At 31.7% G+C, this 27,456-nt stretch overlaps 2 protein-coding genes across 4 annotated transcripts; both read left to right on the top strand.

Annotated features, from left to right (window-relative positions):
- The first annotated feature begins 343 nt into the window (after window positions 1–343).
- Window positions 344–26,326, top strand: LOC125054337 (serine protease easter-like). Of its 3 annotated transcripts, none has more exons than XR_007117698.1 (6): window positions 344–474; window positions 1,249–1,407; window positions 1,872–2,053; window positions 3,129–3,234; window positions 3,365–3,827; window positions 26,147–26,326. XR_007117698.1 is itself a non-coding variant. In XM_047656148.1 (5 exons), the coding sequence occupies exons 1-5, from the start codon at window positions 414–416 to the stop codon at window positions 3,772–3,774; spliced, it is 918 nt and encodes a 305-aa protein (XP_047512104.1). In that variant the 5' UTR covers window positions 344–413; the 3' UTR covers window positions 3,775–3,832. The 3 variants fall into 3 exon arrangements, 1 of the variants encoding a protein (XP_047512104.1); XR_007117699.1 differs by lacking the exon at window positions 26,147–26,326 and adding an exon at window positions 3,866–4,022; XM_047656148.1 differs by lacking the exon at window positions 26,147–26,326 and having other exon boundaries at window positions 3,365–3,832.
- On the top strand, window positions 7,064–19,707 carry LOC125054320 (venom protease-like). Its single transcript, XM_047656126.1, has 6 exons — window positions 7,064–7,179; window positions 15,326–15,468; window positions 16,459–16,639; window positions 17,598–17,779; window positions 18,968–19,073; window positions 19,185–19,707. The coding sequence occupies exons 1-6, from the start codon at window positions 7,119–7,121 to the stop codon at window positions 19,616–19,618; spliced, it is 1,107 nt and encodes a 368-aa protein (XP_047512082.1). The 5' UTR covers window positions 7,064–7,118; the 3' UTR covers window positions 19,619–19,707.
- Window positions 26,327–27,456: the final 1,130 nt, after the last annotated feature.

Raw genomic sequence — 27,456 nt, 5'->3', positions numbered from 1 at the left:
ATAACATTTAAATTAATTAATATTTTGTACTTTGTTTGTTTTTTTTTGTCCTTAAATATTATAATAAAGTATGGATATAAATTGTCAAATACAAACTACCCATTAATAATATTACATTATTAAGTATATCCTGAAAATTAAGGACGACATCCAAAATGAAATAACAACTTAAACTATTTTAATTAATTCTCGTTCGAAAGATCTTAAGAATCTGCAAAGGTTATCACTTAATGTCCTCCGATCTTGAATAATCTAAATGAGCGTTTTAAGTATCAACAATACAAAAAGTATAATATTAATAAAACCCAATATTATGTGACGTACTATAAATCGCAAATATTTAACTGCCTTGAACGATTCAGACTCCATTCTGCTTATATCTGTCGTATAGACCGCAACAGAAAATTGTTAATATGAATACAAAGTTATTTTTTTGTGTATTAGTGCTACATATATTTGCCGTTTTGGGTCATGGTACGTGTATACTTTATATATTGGAATACTTTAAAACTTCTTTAGTTAATGGCAAATTATATATATATATAATTATCTTTCGAGGTTTAAAGTTTGAATATTGGGAAACCCCAATGTTAACAATGTGAACCAAGCATAGTCATAGTCAGTAGGTGGTAATATATATAATCTAAATATTAAATCTAAGATCTTAAAATTATTTAAGTAAAATCACAACTGTTGAAATTGTATTTATTATTTACATTTTAATTGAAGTTTATTTAGAGACATGAAGTTAAATATCACTAAAAGTGATAAAGCTCAAATATCTTCAGAATAAACAAAACAATAATCGAAATAATTAATTAAGGAGGAAACCGGGAGTAAAATGTGAAAAATAATTATTCAGTTAAAGTTCCTCCTTCCAATACCGGATTCCTACATACATAACTTTCTGTACCTTCCCACTTATTGTGTGTCGTAAAGTTCATATAAAAATTAAAGTTCTTTGTAAGAAATATATCTTTATTTCAAATGTAATACCACTGATTTCATTATGTAAAGATAAATTTTTCAAATTTGATACAAATCCCCGACGTTCAAAGCGTCGTTTTAGTTATACCTACTTATTTACATAAATACAAAAATAAAATAAATATAGGTACGTTGTTCTTTACAATTCTACATAGATATAGTAATAGTAATTAATCGTACAGATTCCTAAAAAAGGTCATAAAAAGACTATGTATGTATGTACCTCATTTTATATGGGTTAATATAGATTGTAAATTCCAGGTATTGATACGAGGCCTTCGTTAGACAGCGGGAGCGGAATAAACAAAGATCACCTTCTACCAGAAACGTGTGGAAGTATTATGGAAAATCGTGTCTTAGGAGGCAAATACGCTAAACTCTACGAATTTCCTTGGATGGCCCGTATCGCTTATAATAAAAGTCAGTACATAATTTCATACATAGAGCAGACCTTTTTTAGAATAAGTTAATACGAGATTATATAAGATTATTTATGGAAATTTATAATTATTAATTTTTCCTTGTTTTAATTTATACCCTGTTTAAACGTGAGTAAGCCACGTTTTTTTAATGGAATATGTTCGTTCTTTCTAAACTGAATTAACTCATCTGTATCTTCTTCATAGCATTTTCAAAACACGAAAAAGAACTTTATTTTAGAGGGGGCAGTTGGACTGATTTATTTATGAATTAGGGTAGAATAATAACGATATCGTATATTGTTTCTATGTACAAAGTTATGTTGTAATTGTTGTTGTCCATATGTATATATTATAAAAACCATTATATAATAACGGTTTAACATCGACTTAGCAATAATTATGACCGTTCATCCATGCGGGCGCTATGTTAAGACATCGCAGATAAAAAAATCCCTTTTTCAGAGGATGGTGCGCGATTCCAATGTTCAGGGACGATTATCAACTCAAAATACATCTTGACTACTGCCCACTGCATTGTCAACAAAAATATTGTAGGTGTGAGGGTGGGAGATCTCGACCTCAGTAGCGATACAGACTGCGAGTTTGAACCTGGCTTATCCGTTGTCTGTGAAAATCATATTCAGGTAAAGATGCATCAACGAAATAATTGTTTGCGTTAAAGCTATTGAAGATTATTCATTTCTGAATTTAAATTGTATATTCAAAGGTTGGAAGAGACATTGAATTTTGTTATAGAAACATCGCCAGTACTCCCAATAGCGATAGCGATGGCGATCCTAACCTAACGTTAACGTTAGTTATCTTTATCATTAAGTTCATCGGGATTGCATACAATAAGGCTAGGTAACGCTTTTGGATTGAACTATGCCTGTTGTCACTTTGACATTTGACTCGTAGCAAAACTATTCAGAAGATCACGCTCGGCACATGGCAAAACGCGATACATAAGTAGGTAATGTAATTATTTATCATGGCCAAAGACACTAATAGTAGAGGAGCCCACGATGCTAAATGGGTATTTACTCGAGCGTCATAGAGACCTATTGGGTAGCGAAGCGAAGATAATTATAAGAAAAAAAATCATCGGCGGGGGGAGCGGCCATGTGCCATGGACATACTCGAGCGCGTCAGATTAAGGTAGGCTAAGTTAGTTACATGCTAAGAAGTGTATATTTCACTAATCTGACAATTTGCAAGTAATGTAAAGAAAGGGGAGGGCTGCAAAGTTGTAAAAAAAAAACGTCATCTCGACATTCTCGAGCGTGGCATATTTTTTTTATTTTGAAGGATAACTCAAACTCAAAACTCAAAATATCATCATCTTCATTAACTTTACTTAACAAAACCTTTATACTGTCCGGGCGGCCATACCTATATATGGCGGCCATATATATGGAGCTGATATTTGCTAGAGATACTAAACAGGGTACAAGGTAGTAAGGCTCCCTGTATATTAATCTGCCACGCTGGAGTAAATCCCGAAATCCCCTCTTGGGCTCCCCAGCTATAATATACGATCGTGCATTTTCTATAAAATGACAGAACTTTGACGTTGTCCTTATATTGGTCATGGCATAAGATAGATAAGACGAACATATGTATCAAACGCGAGATTTTCTAAGCTATTTCACGTGCATCCTTAATTCGTTACTGATAAATAGCAGGCTCTGCTATTTATGCTATTCGTACTCTTTACAGGACATGCGCGTGGAGTTGGCGATACCCCATAGCGAGTTTCGCCGGAGGCCACCGACAAATGACATTGCGTTGCTGAGAATAGAGGGCGAGATCGACTTTAATCATCGTTAGTATTGAAACAAATTTATTTAACTTAACTAATATTTTATACACGTTTTAATAAAAGTCGTCGATAAGAAAATTAGCATAACTTCTTTCTTCTAATTTATGGTAAATAAACGATTGCCTTTTTTCAGCTAACGTTAAACCAATTTGTCTACCAATTACACCGGAACTTCAAAATAAGGTTCTGGACTTTAAGACTGGTACAGTGGCTGGCTGGGGACTGACGGAATTAGGCAAACTGATGAAAGTGGACCTTCCTGTAAAATCCCACGCAGATTGCGAAATGTACATTCAGAATATGAGTAAGATACGACGGAATGAAACTTTGAAGAATCAGTTTTGTGGAGGAGAATTAGGAAAGGACTCGTGCATAGGAGGCTCTGGTTGTCCTTTTATGATTAAAGACATCTATAAAGACGTGAACCGTTATGTCCAATATGGAGTCGAATCTTATGGACCTAATATTTGCGGCTCTGGACCAGAATTTTACACTGATGTATCAAAATATATCAAATGGATACTGGACAATATTTCAGATTAGATGGCCATCAGTTCTATTACAATAAAAACATGTAATGTAAAATACCCAAAAAAATTTTTAGAACTACAGGGACCAACCCTGTAGTTCGAAAAATTTTTACATTTGTTATTTGCTTTGCCACGTTGACAATTATCTGTCTATTAACAATTTTTATATGTTTTAAATAATTACATTGACTTGGCCATCGTATGGAAGCACAATGTATCTCAACAGTAATACATGTTATATTAAATTAGATTGTTTAGTGAGAGTGTAGTCTTATTTCTTATTGTAGATAGTCCTACATTTTTCCTTTCCAGTACCTTCTACTTCTTGAATACCAACAATATAGGTAATCCAATGAGTAATCCTTCCAATTATCAATGTAATAAGAAAATCGCAAACTTATACTGTAAGATTTCTAGGCACATTGAAACAGCAAAAGGACACTCGCGCGTATGCGTTGAGCTAGGGATGGAGATCGAATAATCAAAGAATCGATTTTCCAGGCCAGTTACATGATTAATTACTCAATAACTCGCGAGAAGGCTCCATTTATTAAAAAAAAGTGACTGTATTGTATTTGTATTTTTTGTGTTAATTGATGTTGCGTCATTCGTTTGTTAGTTTAACAAAAAAAATCGTAGTTTACTGTGAAATTAATATTCATTTAAGGGTCTGTTTCATAATGTATAGATAAGTTCTACATAAGTTCCAAATTAGCTATTTATTACTTATTGGTAGGAAAAACACTATTGTTGCGTTTCACGGCTGTCAGATAGTGTTATTCGTCACGAAAAGTCCATCATAAGGTATGAGGCCGATGAAGTGTCAAATAGCACAATTTATCTTCTAAATAATTTATGTGTTGCATAGCTATTTCGTACTTTATCTGTTTGTTAAGGAATAATAAATCATTGAGTTAAATAAATAGTTGAATTTAAGTATGTTCTTATTACTTACTTTTATGATACTATTAAGAAGTTTATTGTATTATTGACTATTTTTAAATCTTACCATGTTTATAAGTCAATTACAGCAGTTGTGTACATCAATTATGATCCTATACTGTACTGGCAAGAACAAAAGTCTCAATTTATCACAACCTTCACTCAATAGCGGTTTATGAATATGAGTATCGTCAGATCATTTGTTTCTTGTGAGCGTTTTTTTTTCAATTGCCGGCAACATGAAATGAACGGAATCGCTTAGATCCGTAAAGACTGGATAAACTATCATTTAAAAAAGTTTTTCATGAAATAAATTAATCAAGACTATATTGACTCGAGCAGAAAATTTCCTGATAGGCCGAGCATTCCCAGACTAATATATATTTTACCTCAATTAGTAATAAATTAAGGATATACATTATAAAATACAAACTTCCCGTAATATTACAATTTAGGACTTCGATCAAAATTACTGACAAAAACCTTTATAAATTAATTCTCGTTCTAAAGACATATGATATGACTGAAATATTCGCTTATTAGTTAACAGACTTCAAAAAAAGAAGGTTATCACTTTGATTACGTGATATTTATGGAAAGATGGATTATTTGAGCCTTCACCACGGTCATTACATTCTGTAAAAATGTTTGACCACTTTGTCAAAAACTATGCGTACAAGTTCACCTTTTTGGAAATAAATCAGTTCATATTCAAAAGGATGTCCCTTCTATAAATGCTTGATCTTCTTCTTTTATAACATAGATAAATAACGTTGACAGATATTTAAAGTCGGTTTCATTATTTGTCTAAATAATTTTTATGCTTCCTGTAAAAAAACTCTGCTGCGACCAGTGCTCACTTATGGTTCTGAAACCTTGGAGGCTTGGAAGAAAAACTATAATAAGGAGGGAGATCTCTCCATGGCAACGCTATATATATTACTTTTCCTACTCTATATTAATATATTTATAATATATATTATATATATATATATATATTATATATATATATATTATAAATTACAGTAGTGGATACTCGGACGGTTCCGCCGAGTCGGCGCCCCCCGTAGACCGTCGATCTAAGGCACGACTCAACTGGGAGTGGGAGCCCCCACCCCCAGATGTCACTTTAACCCTTCATAGGGAAAGTGCTGTTTAGTGTAAAAACATGAAAGAGTTTACAAGGAATAAAGTGATAAAGTGTAAAAATATTTTCGAAGTGTTACTAGGCTAATATGTCATCGTTTAATTGTATATGATCCGTGATCTATCAAAATAAATTAGTTTATAATTTTTAATAAGATTATATATTATAATTATTGTGCTGTATATTTTTGTATATTATTTCATGAAAACGTTTTGTTGCAACCATCTTCTCTTCAACCGTACAATTAGCTATATTTGTATGAAAATCAACCTCTTTTCAACACCGTACGAGCCGAACGACCTCTAAATTTCTTAAATTTGACAGATTGTAAGTATGGAAGTGTATTGTATAAAGTTGACTTTGCAAGTCAAGATCACACTGAACAGAATTCTGATCTTTCAACATTTTTAACCTAATCGGTGGGTGAGTCTTGTAAAACATTATTGACTTAAAATGTCTCGGCCCTGGGACCTTGTAAAAGAATTTAATATTATATTTATTATAATAAATTGTTGAACTGCTTTTTGTCTTTTTTTTAATAATATAGGTATCCCTCGAAAAGCTTAAAAAATAATAATAAATCATATTTTTGAATGTTACTTTAGAATGAATTTTAAATTATAAAGATGACAGAATTATATTAAGAAGAAAACTAATTATTGCTTTTTTTTTATCGTTCCCAAAATTTATTGTGCCTTGGTATTAATAAAACTAATGATTTTTTTGCTTGAATGTCTCTATGAAAAAAATCTATGGTATGACTTATAGTAGTTTTTAAATTTTAGTTCTATTTTTTAAAATAAGAACTACACTTATAAAAATACGCGACGAATGAGAAAGATCATTTGGTATTTATTTATTTATTTAGTTACTAAGCTAAGGACATCCCACACAGTCCTTAATTTACAAATTATTTTACAAAATCTTACATCTAAAATGTGTGAAAATTAATGTAAGCATAAGTTTCTCAAAAAAAAATTTAAATAGAAATTAAAAAAATACTATTAAAACATATACGATAATACAAGCACATATTAAAATAAAATAAAATTACAGAAATTTTGTTGGCACTAAGCCGAAAAAAAAGAAAAATAATATAAGGAATATTTATAAGTAGTTCCATTTTTGAAAAATAGACCACGCACACGTTTTTTATGAAATTCTAATTGTATGTGACGTATTTTATATCGCGCATAATTAACGACGTTGGACGATTCATTCCATTCTGCTAAAATCTGTTGAATAGACCGCAACAGCAAATTGTTAATATGATTAAAAAGTTAATTTTTAGTGTGTTAGTGCTCCATATAAGTGCCGTTTTGGGTAATGGTACGTATATTCTTAAATTCCCACTGTACAATTAAAAATTACAAATTTTCTTAAAATATTTTCGTAGCAACTAATAAGCAAAATAAATTGAGACTCATCCATCAAAATATAGCAGGGTTGTTTATCAAACAAGATTTAATTAAAATAGCCATCACAGACCTGCAAAAAAATTAAGGAAATATAGACATCATATGTTTCACAGAAACTTTTATTAAACATGGAAGTGAATCCAACGTTAAGATAAATAATTATAGCTTAGTCTCTTCATATTCTTGGCCTCATCATCGCCGAGGAGGTTCATGCGTCCTAATAAAAAACAATTTAAAATACAAGGAAATTTGTTACCCTAGGCCCCCAATACCTAATAATAATATGTATTTACCGGACTCCTACTTTAGATCTAACAGCTTTTTTATATAATTTAGAACAACTTTTAAGTAACCTATGCAGGAAACGCAACAAAAAACTAATATTATGTGGAGACTGGAACGTAGACATTTTAAAAAACAATGAAAGTTCCCGCGAACTTATCTCTATTCTTCAAAATAATAATTTACAAAATCATGTAAAGCGCCCAATACGTAAAAACTCCTGCTTAGACCTAATAGCAAGTAACATAACGATACCTCCTAAGTATACTGAGTCAACTGACATTTTAGTAATTTTACAGGAGAGCCATTTTAAGGCAAATTGTTTATATTTTAATGAAATCAAACTAATTCGGAATAAATTAAATGTTTTTTTAATAAAGATTGAAAGCTCTTCCTTTGGTATAACATGATTTTGCTGAATTTTGTTTTTAAATGATATTTTATGTACATGACTCATTATACACGGGCGGGACTCAATAGTAAAATGGTTTAACTACCAGTTATATTCATATACGTTGTACATGAAAATCCCTGGCTTACTCGAGAATATTACGAAATATGATAATCATTTTATTATTATCATACTACTTTTGGTTATTTTCGATTTTTTTTGTCCCACTTAATAATAAAATGTTTAAATTACATCACTTGACTCATTATACTAGGAAAGTACTTACCTATGTTAGTAGTTAAAACCTCAACGTATACTGGACTAACATAATCAATCGAGGCTTTTTAATTACTCATTTTAGGTATTTCGAATACCTCACGAAATTAATAAAGGTTAGGAAGAAGTAGTCTCATTAACAAAACAACACATTTAAAGAATCACGATGTATTTTTGTTTATACTAAGTAGGACCCTTTTTTGTAGCATGTAGTATCATTAAAGTTTCTTGAAAAGTAACAAACATCAATAAAAATAATAGAAACTAAAAATGGTAACTTACGTTAAACAATATTAATAAAAATAATAGATATGAATAATATAAATATCTAAAAATCTAGGAAATTCTAACGCTCAAAAAATTGCTATAAGGTTAAACAAAATAAATAAAAATGTTAAAGGTTGAACGAATCAAAAATCAGTCTGAATCACTATCTTCTGCTCCATTAGAGTTATTTAGATAGATAGATAGATCCATCATTAGTAGTTGTCCAGTTGTTTATAAGTTTTGACTTTGATTTGAAGTCCTTTATTAAATCCTGAGACACTTCAATAACTGTGTATGTATCTAAAAGCTGTATATCATTGATCAGGCATATAAAGCTTTTTATCTTTGTCTGTCTTTCAATTAAAGCGTGCATACTGTCGCCTTCACTTTGTGAATGACCCACTATTAGAAAGCGATGGCTAATAGCTATATTACACTTTAAACTACCTAACATACATTAAGAAATAAATCCTATTTCTATTTTGGCCTCCACAGTTGTCTGACTAAAACAGGTAATCATTGACACCTTCACCACCCGTATCTTCTATAAACTTAAAATGATAGCTGGAAATTTCAATTGCACCTCTCTTTACTGTCTGTTGATACCATCAAAACCAATCACCTTGGCGAGATCCCAGAATTAATATCGTGAAATTATACAAATAATGTTTCCGTTTATAATAAAAAGTACTCACGCTTCCGTGAGGTACATACATTAAGACACTTTTGAAGATCAGATGCTGATGTAAGGATTTCATTATTTTGTAACGCTGATTTTTTATCTTTTGTTTTCATCTTTCTAGCTTTCTCTTTTTTTTAAATGCTCTACATGCTTTTCTTTATCTGCCTGCAGAACTTGCTTATTATTTTCATAAATGTGACATTGTTCACAAATATCTTTTTTGGGTTTATAAAACCTATATATAGATATTGTCTCACGGTAGTCCATAAACCATTCGATTCATGAACAGTTTTGGGAAGGATAAAAAGCCTTCCAGATAATTTTTACTTGATTTTTGGCGAGTGTAATGTGACTCTACAGGAGAAAATGCTTCAACGTGATCTATAACACTGTGAACGTTATCGGATGGATTATATGTTTATCCAAAGACCACGCTGATCTGATTTAATAAATCCATTACCTTTATCGGACTTTTCTAAATCTGTATAAGCAAAATCAAAACTAATAGAAAGGGTTCTCAAGAACATAGTTTTGCAAACCGATATTTTTGTGATCTTAATAATATTATCTCCTTCACTGCTTTTTTTATCGACAATATTTTTTCTCTTTTTTTCCAGCTTTTACAACATATCTTGCCAAAAAACCCATTGTCTTCGGTGGTCCAATAATCCAAAACATTCTGTTAATTTCTCACTGCATTTTTTCCGACAAGTTGAGGGGCAAGAAGTTTTCATTATTCTCGTAGCATGTACTCTTCCGTTTCTACTGACATATTCCAATCCTCTATTAAGCTTATATTTCCTCTCCTTATCCTTGCATTTTTTATGAAAACTCTTAGCCTTTCTTTATCTTTTTTCGCAATGGAAATGCGCTTTTGGCGTTATTGGACGATGAGTATGTGATGTCATTAATGTCAGAAATTAACAGGAGATGAGTCAAAATAGTTATACGGCGATGGTACTGGAGTAATATCACAATAATTTTCTATAATGCTATTCTGGATGGGCGAATTACCTGGAGTGTTCTCTATGACTGATGGCGATCGATCTCCTTTTTGAGTTCAGTTATCAACATTCGATACCCAATGCGAAGAGCAAAGAATATAATCTAGGAATAATATGTAAGCATTAGAAGGGATATTCTGCGATACTTCCTTGCTATCATTCTAATCAATATCATCAAGTATTGATAGCTCCTCTTCCATAAAATTTGCATCCGGTGGCAATGGAGACTCTAAAGCAAACAACAATTAAAAACACAAGAATTCATATTTTTATATTTAGCGTGCCAATATCAAGTTATAAAATTTATAACACATAAAAAAATATATTATACCAAAATTAAAACAAATATATCAAAAATTTAATTAGTACATTATTATAGCCAGATAAATCAAGTGTCTTCTTTATAAAGTTTGTTCGTTGTAAACAGGTGTAAATATAGTTGTATCAGTATACGGCGTACTAAGGAACGTGTAACAATTATCAAACAAAAATGGCAAAATCACACTATACGTAACATAAATAAAGTATATCAATGTAACTTACCATATTCATCCCTGTTTTGCATTATATCACCGATTCCTGAGATATTGCTAATTGTATCATTAGTATTATTCACCTTATTATTGAGAAAATTAAAAAAAATTCGCGCCCTCGCCGTCATTTATCGTATACTGAGCCATAATATACTTGTATCAATGCGTCCTTCCTCACGCCCCGCGAATACTGATACAATGTTATTTGGATCAGTATACAATGTACGATTTTAACTGATGTAAAAATTGATTAAGTATACGTGAAATTATCTCGGTAATTATAGGTCTTTTTAAAAAAAAAATAACACTAACATTAAGGTCATGGTTTATTATGTACTTTTGTATAAAAAAAACAAAATACCTAAATTTGTTAGATGACTCAGTATACTTAGGAGGTATCGATAAATGACACACAATCTGGCCTCCACTACTTAGCACTTTCAGACCATGAGACCGCACAATCACTCACTTTTACACTCGAAGAAAACGAAAATTTTAAAGATATACAAAAGTACTGGTTTATATACAGACGAGAAATCAATAGGGAAAACACTAATAAATTTATTAGGTGTCTTTCAAGCCTCATCTTCTCGGACGTATACAGCTCCACCACAGCAAATAAAGCATTCGACAACTTCCATGACTCTATAACATTATTTTACAATTTATGTTCTCCGATCTTAAAAATTAAGAATACATTTAAACCTATCAAAAATAGATTCTTTACTAAAGCGCAAAAAAATGTTGTATAAGAAAAAGAACGTTCTACCTAAAATATCATTTAAATAAACATGATTTAAAAAAAATCTGCATATAATAAATACTCATCTATTAAAAAAAATGAATACATAAATCCCATCAGCTTACTAATACAGAAAACATAAATTGCGCAAAAAATAAAACTACACGAGACATGACATTTTATTCAGGAATAAAAGCAATTAATATCGATAACGAAACATATTAATCACATGAAATATACGACTTATTTAATGACTATTTTACCTCACTGCCTACTAAAAATAAAACAAACAATTTGCCAGAAGACAAAATCCCCCTATATCATGAAAGTATTTTTGTTTCCCATTACGATAATTTGGATACCAAAACAATTAAATCGTGCGCATTATACCTACTTGATCCACTGACATACATAATTAATCTATCGATAGTAGAAGGGATCTTTCCTGAAAAACTAAAAATATCAATTATCAAACCATTACATAAAAAAGGAGCAAAAACACAAATGACTAATTATAGATTAATAGCTTTAATTCCTATATTATCTAAAATTTTCGAAAAAGTAATGTATAATAAAATAGAGAATTTAATTTTATCATACGATATTTAAATAAATATTTATAATTATTCTCTTACATTAAGTGTAATGCCGTAGCATCTTCCGTGGGCAACTTCATTCTGTTAATTTTGTGTCACGGTGCGCGCGCATCGTAAAATTTCACTCTCATCAATTTTTCATAACGCGCCTAAAGAAGTATAACTTCAAAAAAAGAACAATTTGGTTTCAGAAATAATTGTTCTACCACCCTTGCGTGCGTGTTCCCTAGTCAAACAAATTACTGAATGCTTAAATGATAAAATGCTAACCCGTTGCATCTTTCTAGATAATAAATTATGACAAAGGCTTTTGACTTTGTATGTCATGAAAGACTTTAAAAAAAAATAGAATATTACGGAATAAGAGGTAAGGCTTAAAACTGGGTGAAAAGTTACCTTGAAAATAGAATAAAATATGTAGAAATACCAAAGATTTGTAAAAAAACCTATAGATCCAATTTTAAGAAAAATGGGTACGGAACACCTCAAGGCAGATTTTTGCCTCACTACTTTTTGTAACATACATAAATGAACTCTCTGATGCTATAAACCAGAACTGTATACTATTTGATGATGGCACTAAACTTATAATAAAAAGTAAAAACAAACAAGGTTTAAAAAACAACTTAAGTAAATCTCTAGACGACGCCATCAACTGGATGAATTCATTTGAATCTGTGAATGAAATCAAATCTACAAAAAAACATGACCAAAACTAACATAATCCATTTTCAGAAATATTACTCAAAAACACAAATAGGGTTACAATATAAAAGCAATTAACTGAACATAATGAACGAGTGTGTACTTTTAGGTATAACGATAGATAAATTTTGTAGTTGGAAAGCACATATTAAAAAATTACAGAACAAAATTGACAGTTTTGTTGTTGAGTTAAAACGACTAAGGAAAACTGTTAACCATGCTACGGTATTAGCTGCTTATCATGCATATGTTTAATCTATATTTAGATATGGAATTATAGTTTGGGGAAATTCAGTCGAAGTAAATAGGGTATTTAAGGCTCAAAAGCAATGTATTAGAGCAATTTGTGGAGCAAACTGTCTTGATAGTTGTGTACCTTTATTTAAGAAGCTCAAAATTGTATCTCTTCCATGTATTTATATTTTAGAAATATCCTTATCCGTGCACAGAAACATACATATTTTTATGTCGAATGTAGAAGTCAAAGTAAAAAGTAAACATGGGGAGAAATTGACTGCCAAAAATCAATCTAAAACTGTTTCGGAAAAACACCTTTTGTATGGCAATCAAAGTTTACAATAAATTACCAAAAGAATTAAAAGATCTTCCGACTAGAGTCTTTAAAAAGCGACTTAGGGTATTACTTTTGGAAAAAATGTACTATTCAATAAATGATTATTTGCGTGAGATACTGTTATTGACATAAATTTAATAAAGTACATTAAATTAAATTTAATAAAGTAGTAGTTATGTACGATTCTTGCAATAAATAAATTATTATTATTATTCTAATACTCATAAAACTCATTTAATTTAAAGAATAGTTTTGTTTCGTAAAAAACTCGATTCGATTTTCATAGCCATCTCCTTTGTATCTAATTATTTGATATTTTTTTATTACTTGCGCAAATATATGTATATTCCATCAGATTATATTATGTTATGAAACATCTGTAGGAGCCGGAGGCAAAGTATTCCCTTGCTTATTTTTATGTAGCGTTGCCATGGAAACAGAGACAAGGGTTTTGCGCACGTTTTCTAATCAGCCCGTTAAGTACATTTTGATTGTAATGATTGTACATATTAATTATTAACAATTTCATATTTAAATCAACCTCAGAGTGATAAGGAAATGTTAAAATAGATTTATAGTTTGAATAAATTGGGAACCTCAATGTTAATAACAATATAAACCAGGAAAATGAACAATATTATATTAAGTTTATTTTGTTTATTTATACATAATTACATTGAAGTTTATTTAGAGACATGATAAGCTAAGCTATAAACCACAAAATGTGATAAAGTTCAAACATTATCAGAATAAACACAACAATAATCGAAATTATTAATTAAACGGAAAACCGCGAATATAATCAAATATGTTGAAATTAATTATTTAATCAAACTTCCTGTTTCCATTTCGAAATGTCCACATACATAAATTTCTGGAGACATGGAAAATGAGATAATAGCTTTCCGCTTCTTGTGTGTCGAAAATTGTTTCTGATTTGGATTTGGATACATAAATATAAATTTTAATAATAACAAATTTAAATTGTATTTCAATAACTTGATTAAATAAATTACCAGCGCTGTGGAAAAGTCTGCTCCTCAGCATAATGCTGAGCCAGTACCAATTACAACGACAGCACACACGCATTACACGATTAAAACGTACCGCGTTCTTTAAAATAAATAAATAATAGTTAAAAAAAACTAAATAACACGCTTTTAAAGCATATCAAACTAAAAAGTGAAAAATAATTCCTAATTTAGGCTGAAAATGGTAATGAACAAAAAATACTGGTATTATTGTGAAAAAGCGTGGCGAGCTCTGTGCCATATTTTTCGTCTATCGAGCAACCCATTTATTCACTTTTTAGTTTGATGTGCTTTAAAAGCGTGTTTTTTAGTTTTTTTTAACTATTATTTATTTTTTATTCCATTTTTTTTTTTGGATTATTGCATTGTCGTCGATCTTTGACAGGGGCACAAAGTTTAAATTAAATCTGTCCGTTAAAAGTGGGTAAAACATACATACAGGTGAAGCTAATATAAAGCGTGTAAAAAAATTGTTATCTTTCATTCTCTTTTATATTTTGTGTGTTTATTTGTGTATATTTTGTTAGTAGTAAATGTTATGTCTATGTCTATGCTAGAAAGATTGACCGCCAGCCCAAATAAATTATTTTTCAAATTGTATCCAAATTCTTGACGTTCAAAGTACATTTGTTGTCTATACGCACATAAACACATACACAAGAAATCTATTTACCTTTACAAGTCTACATATAATTAAGTGTACAGTTTACATATTTTTGTAATACTCTCATCTGCCATTGTGTCCAGGGACTTTTTCTATCTCTTACATTTTTACTAAAAAGATACATAAATTAAAATTATACACTATCGTGTTACGCGTCGGGCAATATTATTATTTACAATGTTCATGGTCCAACATAGTTAACATATTTGAGAGAGAGATTCCTAAAAAAGTCATACAAAGACCCGTGGTACATCTGAACATCGTCATGTACATCATTATATGGGCTAATATATTATATTGAAAATTCCAGGTATTTGTAATGATTGTATGGATTATACCAAATGCAAGGCGGCATTTGATCTCGTGACCTTAAATCGAGACGATGAAACAAAGCAATTGTTTTCCAAAGCTTTTTGCGGCACGGGATATGAAAATGGTGAAAGATTATATAAGGTACTGGTAGCATAAACTTGGTATTGCAGTTTTTCAAAAAATGTTCTTTTAATGCAATCATTTAATATTCACTTGATTGGTGAAGGGAAACATCATGAGAAAACCGCCCATAGACCTAAGCGGTGTATGGGTAAAAATCCCATTTGGAACGGAAGCGCATACATCGTTCGATCTATTGCCCGTATCGTACGTACACGTACTCTCTTCGAACGACGCAAGATCGTGCTTGTGTTTAGTGTTGCTCCCACGTAGCGCTTTTTAAGTAACTTTTACTTTGCGAGTTAATCGATTGTTATGGCGTTCGCCTCAAACACAAAATAACTTTATTCATGTAGGTAACCAAGCACACGTAAACGTAAACAGAAAAGATGTTAAATTGATTCTAAATTTACATTTACTACCAGTTCGCAAGTCAAGGGCGTAGAGCGGTCAAGAGGAACTGGCAAGAAACTCTCCGCCACTCTTTTTAATCGCCAAGTTTTGAGTCATACAAATTGTTTGAATAGGAGAAAATCAACCCCAAGATTAGAATCATGTAAACAATCGTCAAATTTATAAAAAGAAAAACTCTCGTTAAGCGTATCCTTAATGGATTTAACGATTAACGAGAGTTTTCAATTTATTCAGAGAAATTTTTCCATATAAGGAGTGGTTTATCTTCTGGAGCCTGGCTTATCGTACGCTATTTCGAATATTATACTGATGAAAGTCACCATTTATTTAAAAATCGTTTATTTTTTTTTGTACATCAACAAGGCATCAATAATATATTGGTCAGTTGCCCAGATAGTGTATATTATATAATTCATAATAATATTTAATTCCTTACACTTATTCCGTGCCGACTCTCGTGAGGAAACAACAAATACCCCGAACAGCCAGGAATGAACCTCTGCAGCAGCACCCCACAGTACAATACCGTAGCACTTAACGCTTTAAAAGTACTTTTGACGACGAGTCGTGAAGCATATAATGGTAATATTCTTCTAGGTATGCTGTTCCGTTTTTCCACCTCTTAATACGATGCCTTCGTTAGACAGCAGAAGTGGAATAAGTAAAGATCACCTTCTACCAGAAATGTGTGGAAGTATTTTGGGAAATCGTATCTTTGGAGGCAAATACGCTAAACTCTACGAATTCCCTTGGATGGCACTTATCTCTTATAATAAAAGTTAGTATTTAATTTCATACATAGAGCAGACCTTTGTAGAATATGTTAATACGAGATTATTTAGGGTGTTTTATTATTATTATATATATGTCGCAGCCAAATAGCTTAATTAGCCGTTAAATTAACAGCCTTGCCTTTTAACTAAACGGTGCTGTTTAACTAACGATCTCAAAGATATTCAGCCGTAGCGTTTGTTACAACCTTTAGTAAACCGGCTGGCTAATGCTTAGGCCATTCGTAAGACAGAGTCGTTATTTGGCAGAAATACAAAATATGACATAAAAATTTCTTTTAAAATTAAATTTCTTAAGTGAAATTCACATTATTATTGTCACTACACTCTTCCATTGTACTTGTTGTTTTTTATGAAAATTTGGAAAACACCATCAAATTTGTGGTTAGCGGACGCCATATTGACAGTTCGAAGAGTTTCGTTTCGAGTTTGAGATTGGCAGAAAGTGGAATTAAACTTTCATTAACAGTCAACAGGATAGGCAAGTAATGAAACTTCGTCGATCCAAGTCATTTGCCTAGCTGTTTAATCAACTGGCTAAACAACTTTCAGGCCGCTAGTTAAACGGCTAGGCTGCTGATTGAACGGCTAATTTAGCTAGTTGGCTGCGACATATAATTATAGCCTGTTTTGAAAAAAATTATAAGTCACGTGTTTATTAATAGAATTCTTTCTAAACTAAACTCATCTGTTTCTGCTTCGTAGAATTTTCAAGACAAGAAAGAGAATTTTATTTGAGTGGGGGCAATTGGACTGATTTCTTTATGAATATTAGGGTGGAATAATAACGATACCATATACTGTTTCTATGAACAAAGTTATGTTGTATTTGTTGTTGTCTATATATACTGATAATAACGGTTTAACATCGACTTAGCATATATGACCGTTCATCCCTACGGGCGCTACGTTAAGACATCGCAGATAAAAAAAAACTATTTTCAGGGTATGGTCCGCAATTCGAATGTGCAGGGACGATTATTAACTCAAAATACATCTTGACTGCTGCTCACTGCGTGGTTAACAAAAATATTCGAGGTGTGAGGATAGGAGAATTCGATGTCAGTAGAGATTTGGACTGCGAGTATGAAGCTGGAGTATACCCTATGTGTGAGGATCATATTCAGGTAATGAGGAATCAGCAAAATAATTAAATCTATTGAAGATTACTCATTTCTAAGTTTGAATGTTTAAACTGTTACTGTGTATTCATATAAGTTTGAAAGGACTTTAGATTTTGATAAGGAACCAGCGCCAGTATTGATGTAACAGTGTTGTCACTATGAAATTTCACAAGTATAAAATGTATAAAGATTAATCACATATGACGTACAGTGCCACATACTTTTATTGGCCGGCGAATGTCAGACTGACATTGTTAGTTAGCTCTAAATTTCTAGGTGCGAAAAATAAACTTACTATCTACGAAAATCTAATAAAAAAAATATTGGTTGTTTGTAAAGTAGGTTTACGATCGAGATGTTTACGTGATAACGTCTTATTGGTGATATAAGTTTTTGGGAAGTAAGGAATTAATGAAGATAACAATTTTTTCAAATTTTAAATTACATCTATCGTTTTATTCACACTTTTGATGATAAATTTCGGGTGTAAAATGACAAGTTTACTTATTCGACTATGATATACATTTTTCTTCATACATTCACGGAATGACTGGCAGCGCTCGAGATGAGACGGGAGATCGGTCCGTCTCTCTCTCGTTATACCTGCGATCGCGCTCGTGACGTTTTGGTGTGACACAAGTTTCTGAACATGTCACCCGACTAAAACGATTTTAAAGACGTTATCACGTCAAAACATAAATGTATTTATGTTTATTCCTTTTATTATTGATTACAATAGCATAGTTTTAATTATCGAACGGTTCTGATTGCTAGGTATCTTAAAATATATTATATTAATAGCACAGTTAATAAAACCTATCATATTAGTTGTTCCTAATTTTGTGTCATATTTATTTAAGCTTAGAACTGTAGATATTAGTACATTGTTTAATTAAGACATTTCAATAAATGATTAAGTAAGCCTTCATGACTTCAAATTATTCCCCATATAAGGGTTAATTTTTGATTACTGGCAATACTAACATCCATGACAGCGATGTTTTTACCGGCCAAGAAAAGAATGTACCATATGCGTGAATTGCTTATACATCAAATAGTCTAGGGTCGAAACTTTACGCTAAGTTTGATTTCCGAACAACAAAAATGTAATATATTTTAACATTAGGGAGTCATAATCCGCCGATAATCCGTTATTGATAAAAAGCATTTATGCTACTTGTACTCTTTCAGAACATGCGCGTTGAAATGGCAATACCCCATAGCGAATATCGCCGGATGCCACCGACTAATGACATTGCCTTGCTGAGAATGCAGGGCGAGATCGACTTTAGTCATCGTAAGTATAGAAATATTTTGTTTATTTAACACAATATTTACCCACGTGGTATAAGGAAAGTTATATATTTTTCTTCGTTATCATAAATAAGAAAGATTTGTCTTTTTTCAGCTAACGTTGAACCAATTTGTCTACCAATAACACCTGAACTTCAAAATACGGTTTTGGACTTTAAGACTGGTACAGTGGCAGGCTGGGGAGTGACTGAAACGGGCATAGAGGCAACAAAACTGATGAAAGTCGATTTTCCTATAAAATCCAACTCAGATTGCAAGATGTACTATAGAAATAGGCTAAACCCAAGTTTAAATGAAACTATGAAAACTATGAAGAATCAGTTTTGTGGAGGGGAATTCGGGAAAGACTCGTGCAATGGAGATTCTGGTGGTCCTTTTATGATTAAAGGCATCTATAAAGACGTGAGCCGCTATGTCCAATATGGAATCGTTTCTTTTGGACCTAGGAGATGCGGTTCTGATACACCAGGCTTCTACACTGATGTAACGAAATATATAAATTGGATATTGGACAATATTACAGATTAGATGCATTAGTTCTAAAACAAAGAATTGTCATTTAGTTACACCATTTCACAACGATTGTCAAATAAAGTTACTAAACATTTCAAAGCTTATAATATTTATTAATATACCTATCCATTCCATTTACTATGTAAAAGCTATCATTTAGAATGTTTACGAGAACTATATATATTTATAAAAAATGTCTTATGAACAAAATAAAAGTTACAATCAAAGCAATTAAAAAGAAATAGTGTTTTCATACCGTGACACACTGAATATATTTTCTAAAAAAAGGGCTGCGATGTCAGTATAGCTTTTACAATATAGGAAAATAAAAATAATTAAAACTAAAAAAAAAATTGTTAATACTTCATTGTAATCAATAAAATTCTAATATAAAGTGGATATGACGAGTTTAATCCTTTACCACTAAGTTTATGTTTATCCTAACGATAGAACGAAATAGATACGTAAGTAAGTATAACATATATTAAAAACAAGAAATATATTTAGTAAATATCCAATTAAACGCATATTAGTTTCACAAAATCACAATAATTATATATTTTTTGTAACCTCTCATTGCTTAATCTTACGCTAGATTCGATTCTTCTTAATAATACTTCGTAACAATTATTTAGGATTAAAATTCAAGAACTCTATCAGTGAATCACAACCTCAAGTGTTTTCTTCATGGTCCTTCCTTTTAGAAAAAAGCAAGTATAGTACCTACTTTCAGAGTATGTTGCAAGCTGGTAACATAGCGGCGTAAAGATGCAGATGATCTATAATTATTATTGAGAAAACTATACTTTTGCCCTAAAAATATCTTTTCGATAACAGTTTGGTTAAGGTTGTACCATTTTACGATACCTTAGGGGCAATAAAACTCCCTATAAATTTGATTAAGACGTGGAAATTGTATTAAATAATATACGTAGATGCATTGGGGAAACCCCGCGCGGCGGATTTAAACAAATTGTAAATATTATATCTGTACTGTTCGTTATTTATGCTTTTAATTGTGTCCAGTGACGTATCTCTATTCAGAAATACCATAGCCATTGATAGGAGTCACAACTGAAGTATCCTGAAATTGGACGAGGAACTTTTTTTATTATATTCTTCTTATTATTACAAACTGTAAATATATCACATTTGTGTTTTTATTCAAACCTGATACCTCAAAATTCCCAAACGAACAAGGCAGACAAGTGGGTAAAAACGATTGTAAGTGGACTTGAACAATGATACTCATAGATCACGTAACTTACATAGTAATTGAAAATTAATAAAATCGCCTGGTCTGTGGCCGCACCAGCTTTTGACGTGGCTAACGTGTCCACACAAGAAGCATCAAAGACATGCCATCCAGCCGCTTGCCGTTTTCCCTAGCCATGCGTATAGGCTCCAAATTGGATGGATTATAGATGGAGGCAAGACAGCGGGATATGTTGTCGTTAACCCAGAAACCGGAAAAAAAATGCATTTATGTGTCGTTAAAATAAAAAATAAAAAGTGTGTGTGTGTCAGCTACGACGCACGATTGGAGTTTACTCCTTACGAACGATAATAAAGAATGTGTGTGTCAGCTACGACGCACGATTGGAGTTTACTCCTTAAGAACGATAATTATGATATATATCGAATAGAAAAAAAGGGTAAATGAACGCATCTGCTAAAATGATAAGAGAAACAAACATATATTTGTAATTATTCGGATTATTTATATCACTTCAATAAAGCGTATTACATAAAGTATGTTATTTAAAATAAATCTTGATTTCTATACAAAACGGCACGAACGACTTCCATACTTTATAAGCTGTGGTGGCTATAGTTTCGGCTTGTGTCAAATGCACTGCAGAACAAAGATGGCGATAATGTTCTGTGGCTGTCGACCATATTTTCATACTAAAGGTGGTAAGAATATATGTTTTTATAATATAAATGTTTGTAGTAGATAGTAATAAAACGTACCTACATCATCTATGCCCAAATAGGATTTTCTTTCTGTGACCAAAGATACCTTTATAGTAAGAGAAGAATAAGAATGAACAATCTTTTTAGTTTTAATTTCACTGACCATTACTATTGACAAAACTCTATGGCACGCTAGACAATCTACTTTTATTTTTTACACCTGTCAACACTGACAATGTAGTAACGTGGCTGTCAAAACGTGCATTCAAAATAGAAAAGTCTGTGTATTGTATTCCATCTCATTCTTATACACGTGCAATCCTACAGATATATATGTTTGTCTCTTTCTACATAACGCCTCAACTTTTCGTGTTACGCATAACGCTTCAACTTTTCGTGTTACACTTGATTTTACTCCTTATAAAATTTGTACCGGGCCTTATAACTTAAATAGTTTCTTAAGGAGTAAACTCCAATATTACATCTTATGTGGGTCGAGATAAGTTAGTATATTTACTTTCTGGCTTGGAATTCTGATAATCTGTGATTTAAAGTCGCACCTCACTTTACTAACAGCACTCCCTTCGTCACTCACCTCATTTTTAGAATCTCATGGCATTCTGTTAAGCAATTTTTTTTTCTTGGTAAGTTTATAGCTGACTTACCAAGTGAGTTTTTATGTATGAATATCGTGATAATTAAGCCATTTTATTTATAAACAAATTATTCTTATTACATTAGAAATGAATGCAATATGAGACAGAAACGCCACTAGATTTTTATTATGTTTTAAATGGAGAAAAAAATTTAGGATTTTTTTTAGTTTACTCCTTAAGAAACGATTTGAGTTAAAAGGCCCGGTACGGAAATTTTATGAGGAGTAAAATCAAGTGTAACACGAAAAGTTGAGGCGTTATGTAGAAAGAGACAAACATATATATCTGTAGGATTGAACGTGTAAAAGAATGAGATGGAATACATTACACAGACTTTTCTATTATATCAAAGGTTATCACTTAATGTCCTCCGATCTTGAATAATCTAAATGAGTGTTTTAAGTATCAACAATACAAAAAGTAAAAATAAAAAAACCCAATATTATGTGACGTACTATAAATCGCAAATATTTAACTGCGTTGAACGATTCAGACTCCATTCTGCTTAAATCTATCGTATAGACCGCAACAGAAATTTTTTAAAATGAATACAAAATTATTTTTTTGTGTATTAGTGCTACATATATTTGCCGTTTTGGGTCATGGTACGTGTATACTTTATATATTGGAATACTTTAAAACTTCTTTAGTTAATTATCTTTCGAGGTTTAAAGTTTGAATATTGGGAAACCCCAATGTTAACAATGTGAACCAAGCATAGTCATACTCAGTAGGTGGTAATATCTATAATCTAAATAATAAATCTAAGATCTTAAAATTGTTTAAGTAAAATCACAACTGTTGAAATTGTATTTATTATTTACATTTTAATTGAAGTTTATTTAGAGACATGAAGTTAAATACAGTGATAAAGCTCAAATATTTTCAGAATAAACAAAACAATAATCGAAATAATTAATTAAAGAGGAAACCGCGAATAAAATGTGAAAAATAATTATTCAGTTAAAGTTCTAGCTTCCAATACCGGATTCCTACATGCATAACTTTCTGTACCTTCTCACTTATTGTGTGTTGTAAAGTTCATATTAAAATTAAAGTTCTTTGCGAGAAATATATCTTTATTTCAAATGTAATACCACTGATTTCATTATGTAAACATAAATTTTTCAAATTTTATCCAAATCCCCGACGTCCAAAGCGTCGTTTTAGTTATACCTACTTATCTACATAAATACAAAAATAAAATAAATATAGGTACGTTGTTCTTTACAATTCTACATAGATATAGTAATTAATCGTACAGATTCCTAAAAAAGGTCATAAAAAGACTATGTATGTATGTACCTCATTTTATATGGGTTAATATAGATTGTAAATTCCAGGTATTGATACGAGGCCTTCGTTAGACAGCGGGAGCGGAATAAACAAAGATCACCTTCTACCAGAAACGTGTGGAAGTATTATGGAAAATCGTGTCTTAGGAGGCAAATACGCTAAACTCTACGAATTTCCTTGGATGGCCCGTATCGCTTATAATAAAAGTCAGTACATAATTTCATACATAGAGCAGACCTTTTTTAGAATAAGTTAATACGAGATTATATAAGATTATTTAGGGAAATTTATAATTATTAATTTTTCCTTGTTTTAATTTATACCCTGTTTAAACGTGAGTAAGTCACGTTTTTTTAATGGAATATGTTCGTTCTTTCTAAACTGAATTAACTCATCTGTATCTTCTTCATAGCATTTTCAAAACACGAAAAAGAACTTTATTTTAGAGGGGGCAGTTGGACTGATTTATTTATGAATTAGGGTAGAATAATAACGATATCGTATATTGTTTCTATGTACAAAGTTATGTTGTAATTGTTGTTGTCCATATGTATATATTATAAAAACCATTATATAATAACGGTTTAACATCGACTTAGCAATAATTATGACCGTTCATCCATGCGGGCGCTATGTTAAGACATCGCAGATAAAAAAATCCCTTTTTCAGAGGATAGTGCGCGATTCCAATGTTCAGGGACGATTATCAACTCAAAATACATCTTGACTACTGCCCACTGCATTGTCAACAAAAATATTGTAGGTGTGAGGGTGGGAGATCTCGACCTCAGTAGCGAAACAGACTGCGAGTTTGAACCTGGCTTATCCGTTGTCTGTGAAAATCATATTCAGGTAAAGATGTAAATGAAATAATTGTTTGCGTTAAAGCTATTGAAGATTATTCATTTCTGAATTTAAATTGTATATTCAAAGGTTGGAAGAGACATTGAATTTTGTTATAGAAACATCGCCAGTACTCCCAATAGCGATAGCGATGGCGATCCTAACCTAACGTTAACGTTAGTTATCTTTATCATTAAGTTCATCGGGATTGCATACAATAAGGCTAGGTATCGCTATTGGATTTAACTTTACCTGTTGTCACTGTGACATTTCACTCGTAGCGAAACTATTAATAAGATCACGCTCGGCACATGGCAAAACGCGATTCATAACTCATAAGTAAGTAATTTACTTATTTATCATGGCCAAAGACACTAATAGTAGAGGAGCCCACGATGCTAAATGGTGATTTACTCGAGCGTCATAGAGACCTATTGGGTAGCGAAGCGAAGATAATTATAAGAAAAAAAAATATTAAAAATAACCTTTTCATCGGCGGGGGGAGCGGCTATAGACTTTCAAAAATGTAAAAAAAAACTGTACCATGGACATACCCGAGCGCGTCAGATTAAGGTAGGCTAAGTTAGTTACCTACATACTAAGAAATGTATATTTCACTAATCTGACAATTTTCAAGTAATGTAAAGAAAGGGGAGGGCTGCAAAGTTGTAAAAAAAACGTCATCTCGACATTCTCGAGCGTGGGATATTTTTTTTATTTTGAAGGATAACTCAAACTCAAAACATCTCCATCTTCATTAACTTTACTTAACAATACCATTATACTTTCCGGGCGGCCATACCTATATATGGCGGCCATATATATGGAGCTGATATTTGCTAGAGATACTAAACAGGGTACAAGGTAGTAAGGCTCCCTGTATATTAATCTGCCACGCTGGAGTCAATCCCGAAATCCCCTCTTGGGCTCTCCAGCTATAATATACGATCGTGCATTTTCTATAAAATGACAGAACTTTGACGTTGTCCTTATATTGGTCATGGCATAAGATAAGACGAACATATGTATCAAACGCGAGATTTGCTAAGGGCACGGGCAACTTAACGGGCACCCTTAATTTGTTACTGATAAATAGCGGGCTCTGCTATTTATGCTTTTCGTACTCTTTACAGGACATGCGCGTGGAGTTGGCGATACCCCATAGCGAGTTTCGCCGGATGCCACCGACAAATGACATTGCGTTGCTGAGAATAGAGGGCGAGATCGACTTTAATCATCGTTAGTATTGAAACAAATTTATTAAACTTAACCAACATTTTATACACGTTCTAATAAAAGTCATCGATAAGGAAATTAGCATAACTTCTTTCTTCTAATTTATGGTAAATAAACGATTGCCTTTTTTCAGCTAACGTTAAACCAATTTGTCTACCAGTAACACCGGAACTTCAAAATAAGGTTCTGGACTTTAAGACTGGTACAGTGGCTGGCTGGGGACTGACGGAATTAGGCAAACTGATGAAAGTGGACCTTCCTGTAAAATCCCACGCAGATTGCGAAATGTACACTCAGAATATGAGTAAGATACGACGGAATGTAACTTTGAAGAATCAGTTTTGTGGAGGAGAAATAGGAAAGGACTCGTGCATTGGAGACGCTGGTTGTCCTTTTATGATTAAAGACATCTATAAAGACGTGAACCGTTATGTCCAATATGGAGTCGTATCTTATGGACCTAATATTTGCGGCTCAGGACCAGAATTTTACACTGATGTATCAAAATATATCAAATGGATACTGGACAATATTTCAGATTAGATGGCCATCAGTTCTATTACAAAGTAAACATGTAATGTAAAATACCCAAAAAAATTTTAGAACTACAGGGACCAAACTTTTTAAATTTGTTATTTGCTTTGCCACGTTGAAAATTATCTGTCTATTAACAATTCTTATATGTTTTAAATAATTACATTGACTTGGCCATCGTATGGAAGCACAATGTATCTCAACAGTAATACATGTTATATTAAATTAGATTGTTTAGTGAGAGTGTAGTAAAATATTATTTCTTATTGTAGATAGTCCTACATTTTTCCTTCCCAGTACCTTCTACTTCTTGAATACCAACAATATAGGTAATCCAATGAGTAAGCATTCCAACTATCAATGTAATAAGAAAATCGCAAACTTATACTGTAAGATTTCTAGGCACATTGAAACAGCAAAAGGACACTCGCGCGTATGCGTTGAGCTAGGGATAGAGATCGAATAATCAAAGAATCGATTTTCCAGGCCAGTTACATGATTAATTACTCAAAAACTCGCGAGAAGGCTCCATTTGTTTTAAAAAAAGTAACTGTATTTGTATTTTTTTTGTGTTAATTGATTTTGCGTCATTCGTTTGTTAGTTTAACAAAAAATTCGTAATTTACTGTGAAATTAATATTAATTTAATGGTCCGTTTCACAATGTATGGATAAGTTCTACATAAGTTCCAAATTAGCTATTTATTACTTATTGGTAGGAAAAACACTATTGTTGCGTTTAACGGCTGTCAGATAGTGCTATTCGTCACGAAAAGTCCATCAAAAGGTATGAGTCCGATAAAGTGTCAAATAGCACAATTTATCTTCTAAATAATTTATGTGTTGCATAGCTATTTGGTACTTTATCCATATATTGTGAAACAGACCCTTAGTGTACTGTTTGTTACGGAATAATAAATCATTGAGTTAAATAAATAGTTGAATTTAAGTATGTTCTTATTACTTACTTTTATGATACTATTAAGAAGTTTATTGTGTTATTGGCTATTTTTAAATCTAACCATGTTTATAAGTCTATTACAGCAGTTGTGTACATCAATTATGATCCTATACTGTACTGGCAAGAACAAAAATCTCAATTTATCACAACTTTCACTCAATAGCGATTTATGAATGAGTATCGTGAGATCATCTGTTTCTTGTGAGCGTTTTTTTTTTCAATTGCCGGCAACATGAAATGAACGGAATCGCTTAGATCCGTAAAGACTGGATAAACTATCATTTAAAAAAGTTTTTCATGAAATAAATATTTATCGAAATTTATAAGTTTCAGTAATCAATTAGCTATAATATTTAATGAATGTAATGCCAATAATAATAATCAAGACTATATTGACTCGAGCAGAAAATT

The sequence above is a fragment of the Pieris napi genome, chromosome 1 (assembly GCF_905475465.1).
Source record: "Pieris napi chromosome 1, ilPieNapi1.2, whole genome shotgun sequence".
Lineage (NCBI taxonomy): Eukaryota > Metazoa > Arthropoda > Insecta > Lepidoptera > Pieridae > Pieris > Pieris napi.
Note: the sequence above shows the minus strand (reverse complement) of the source record. Positions and strands in the feature narration are given on the sequence as shown.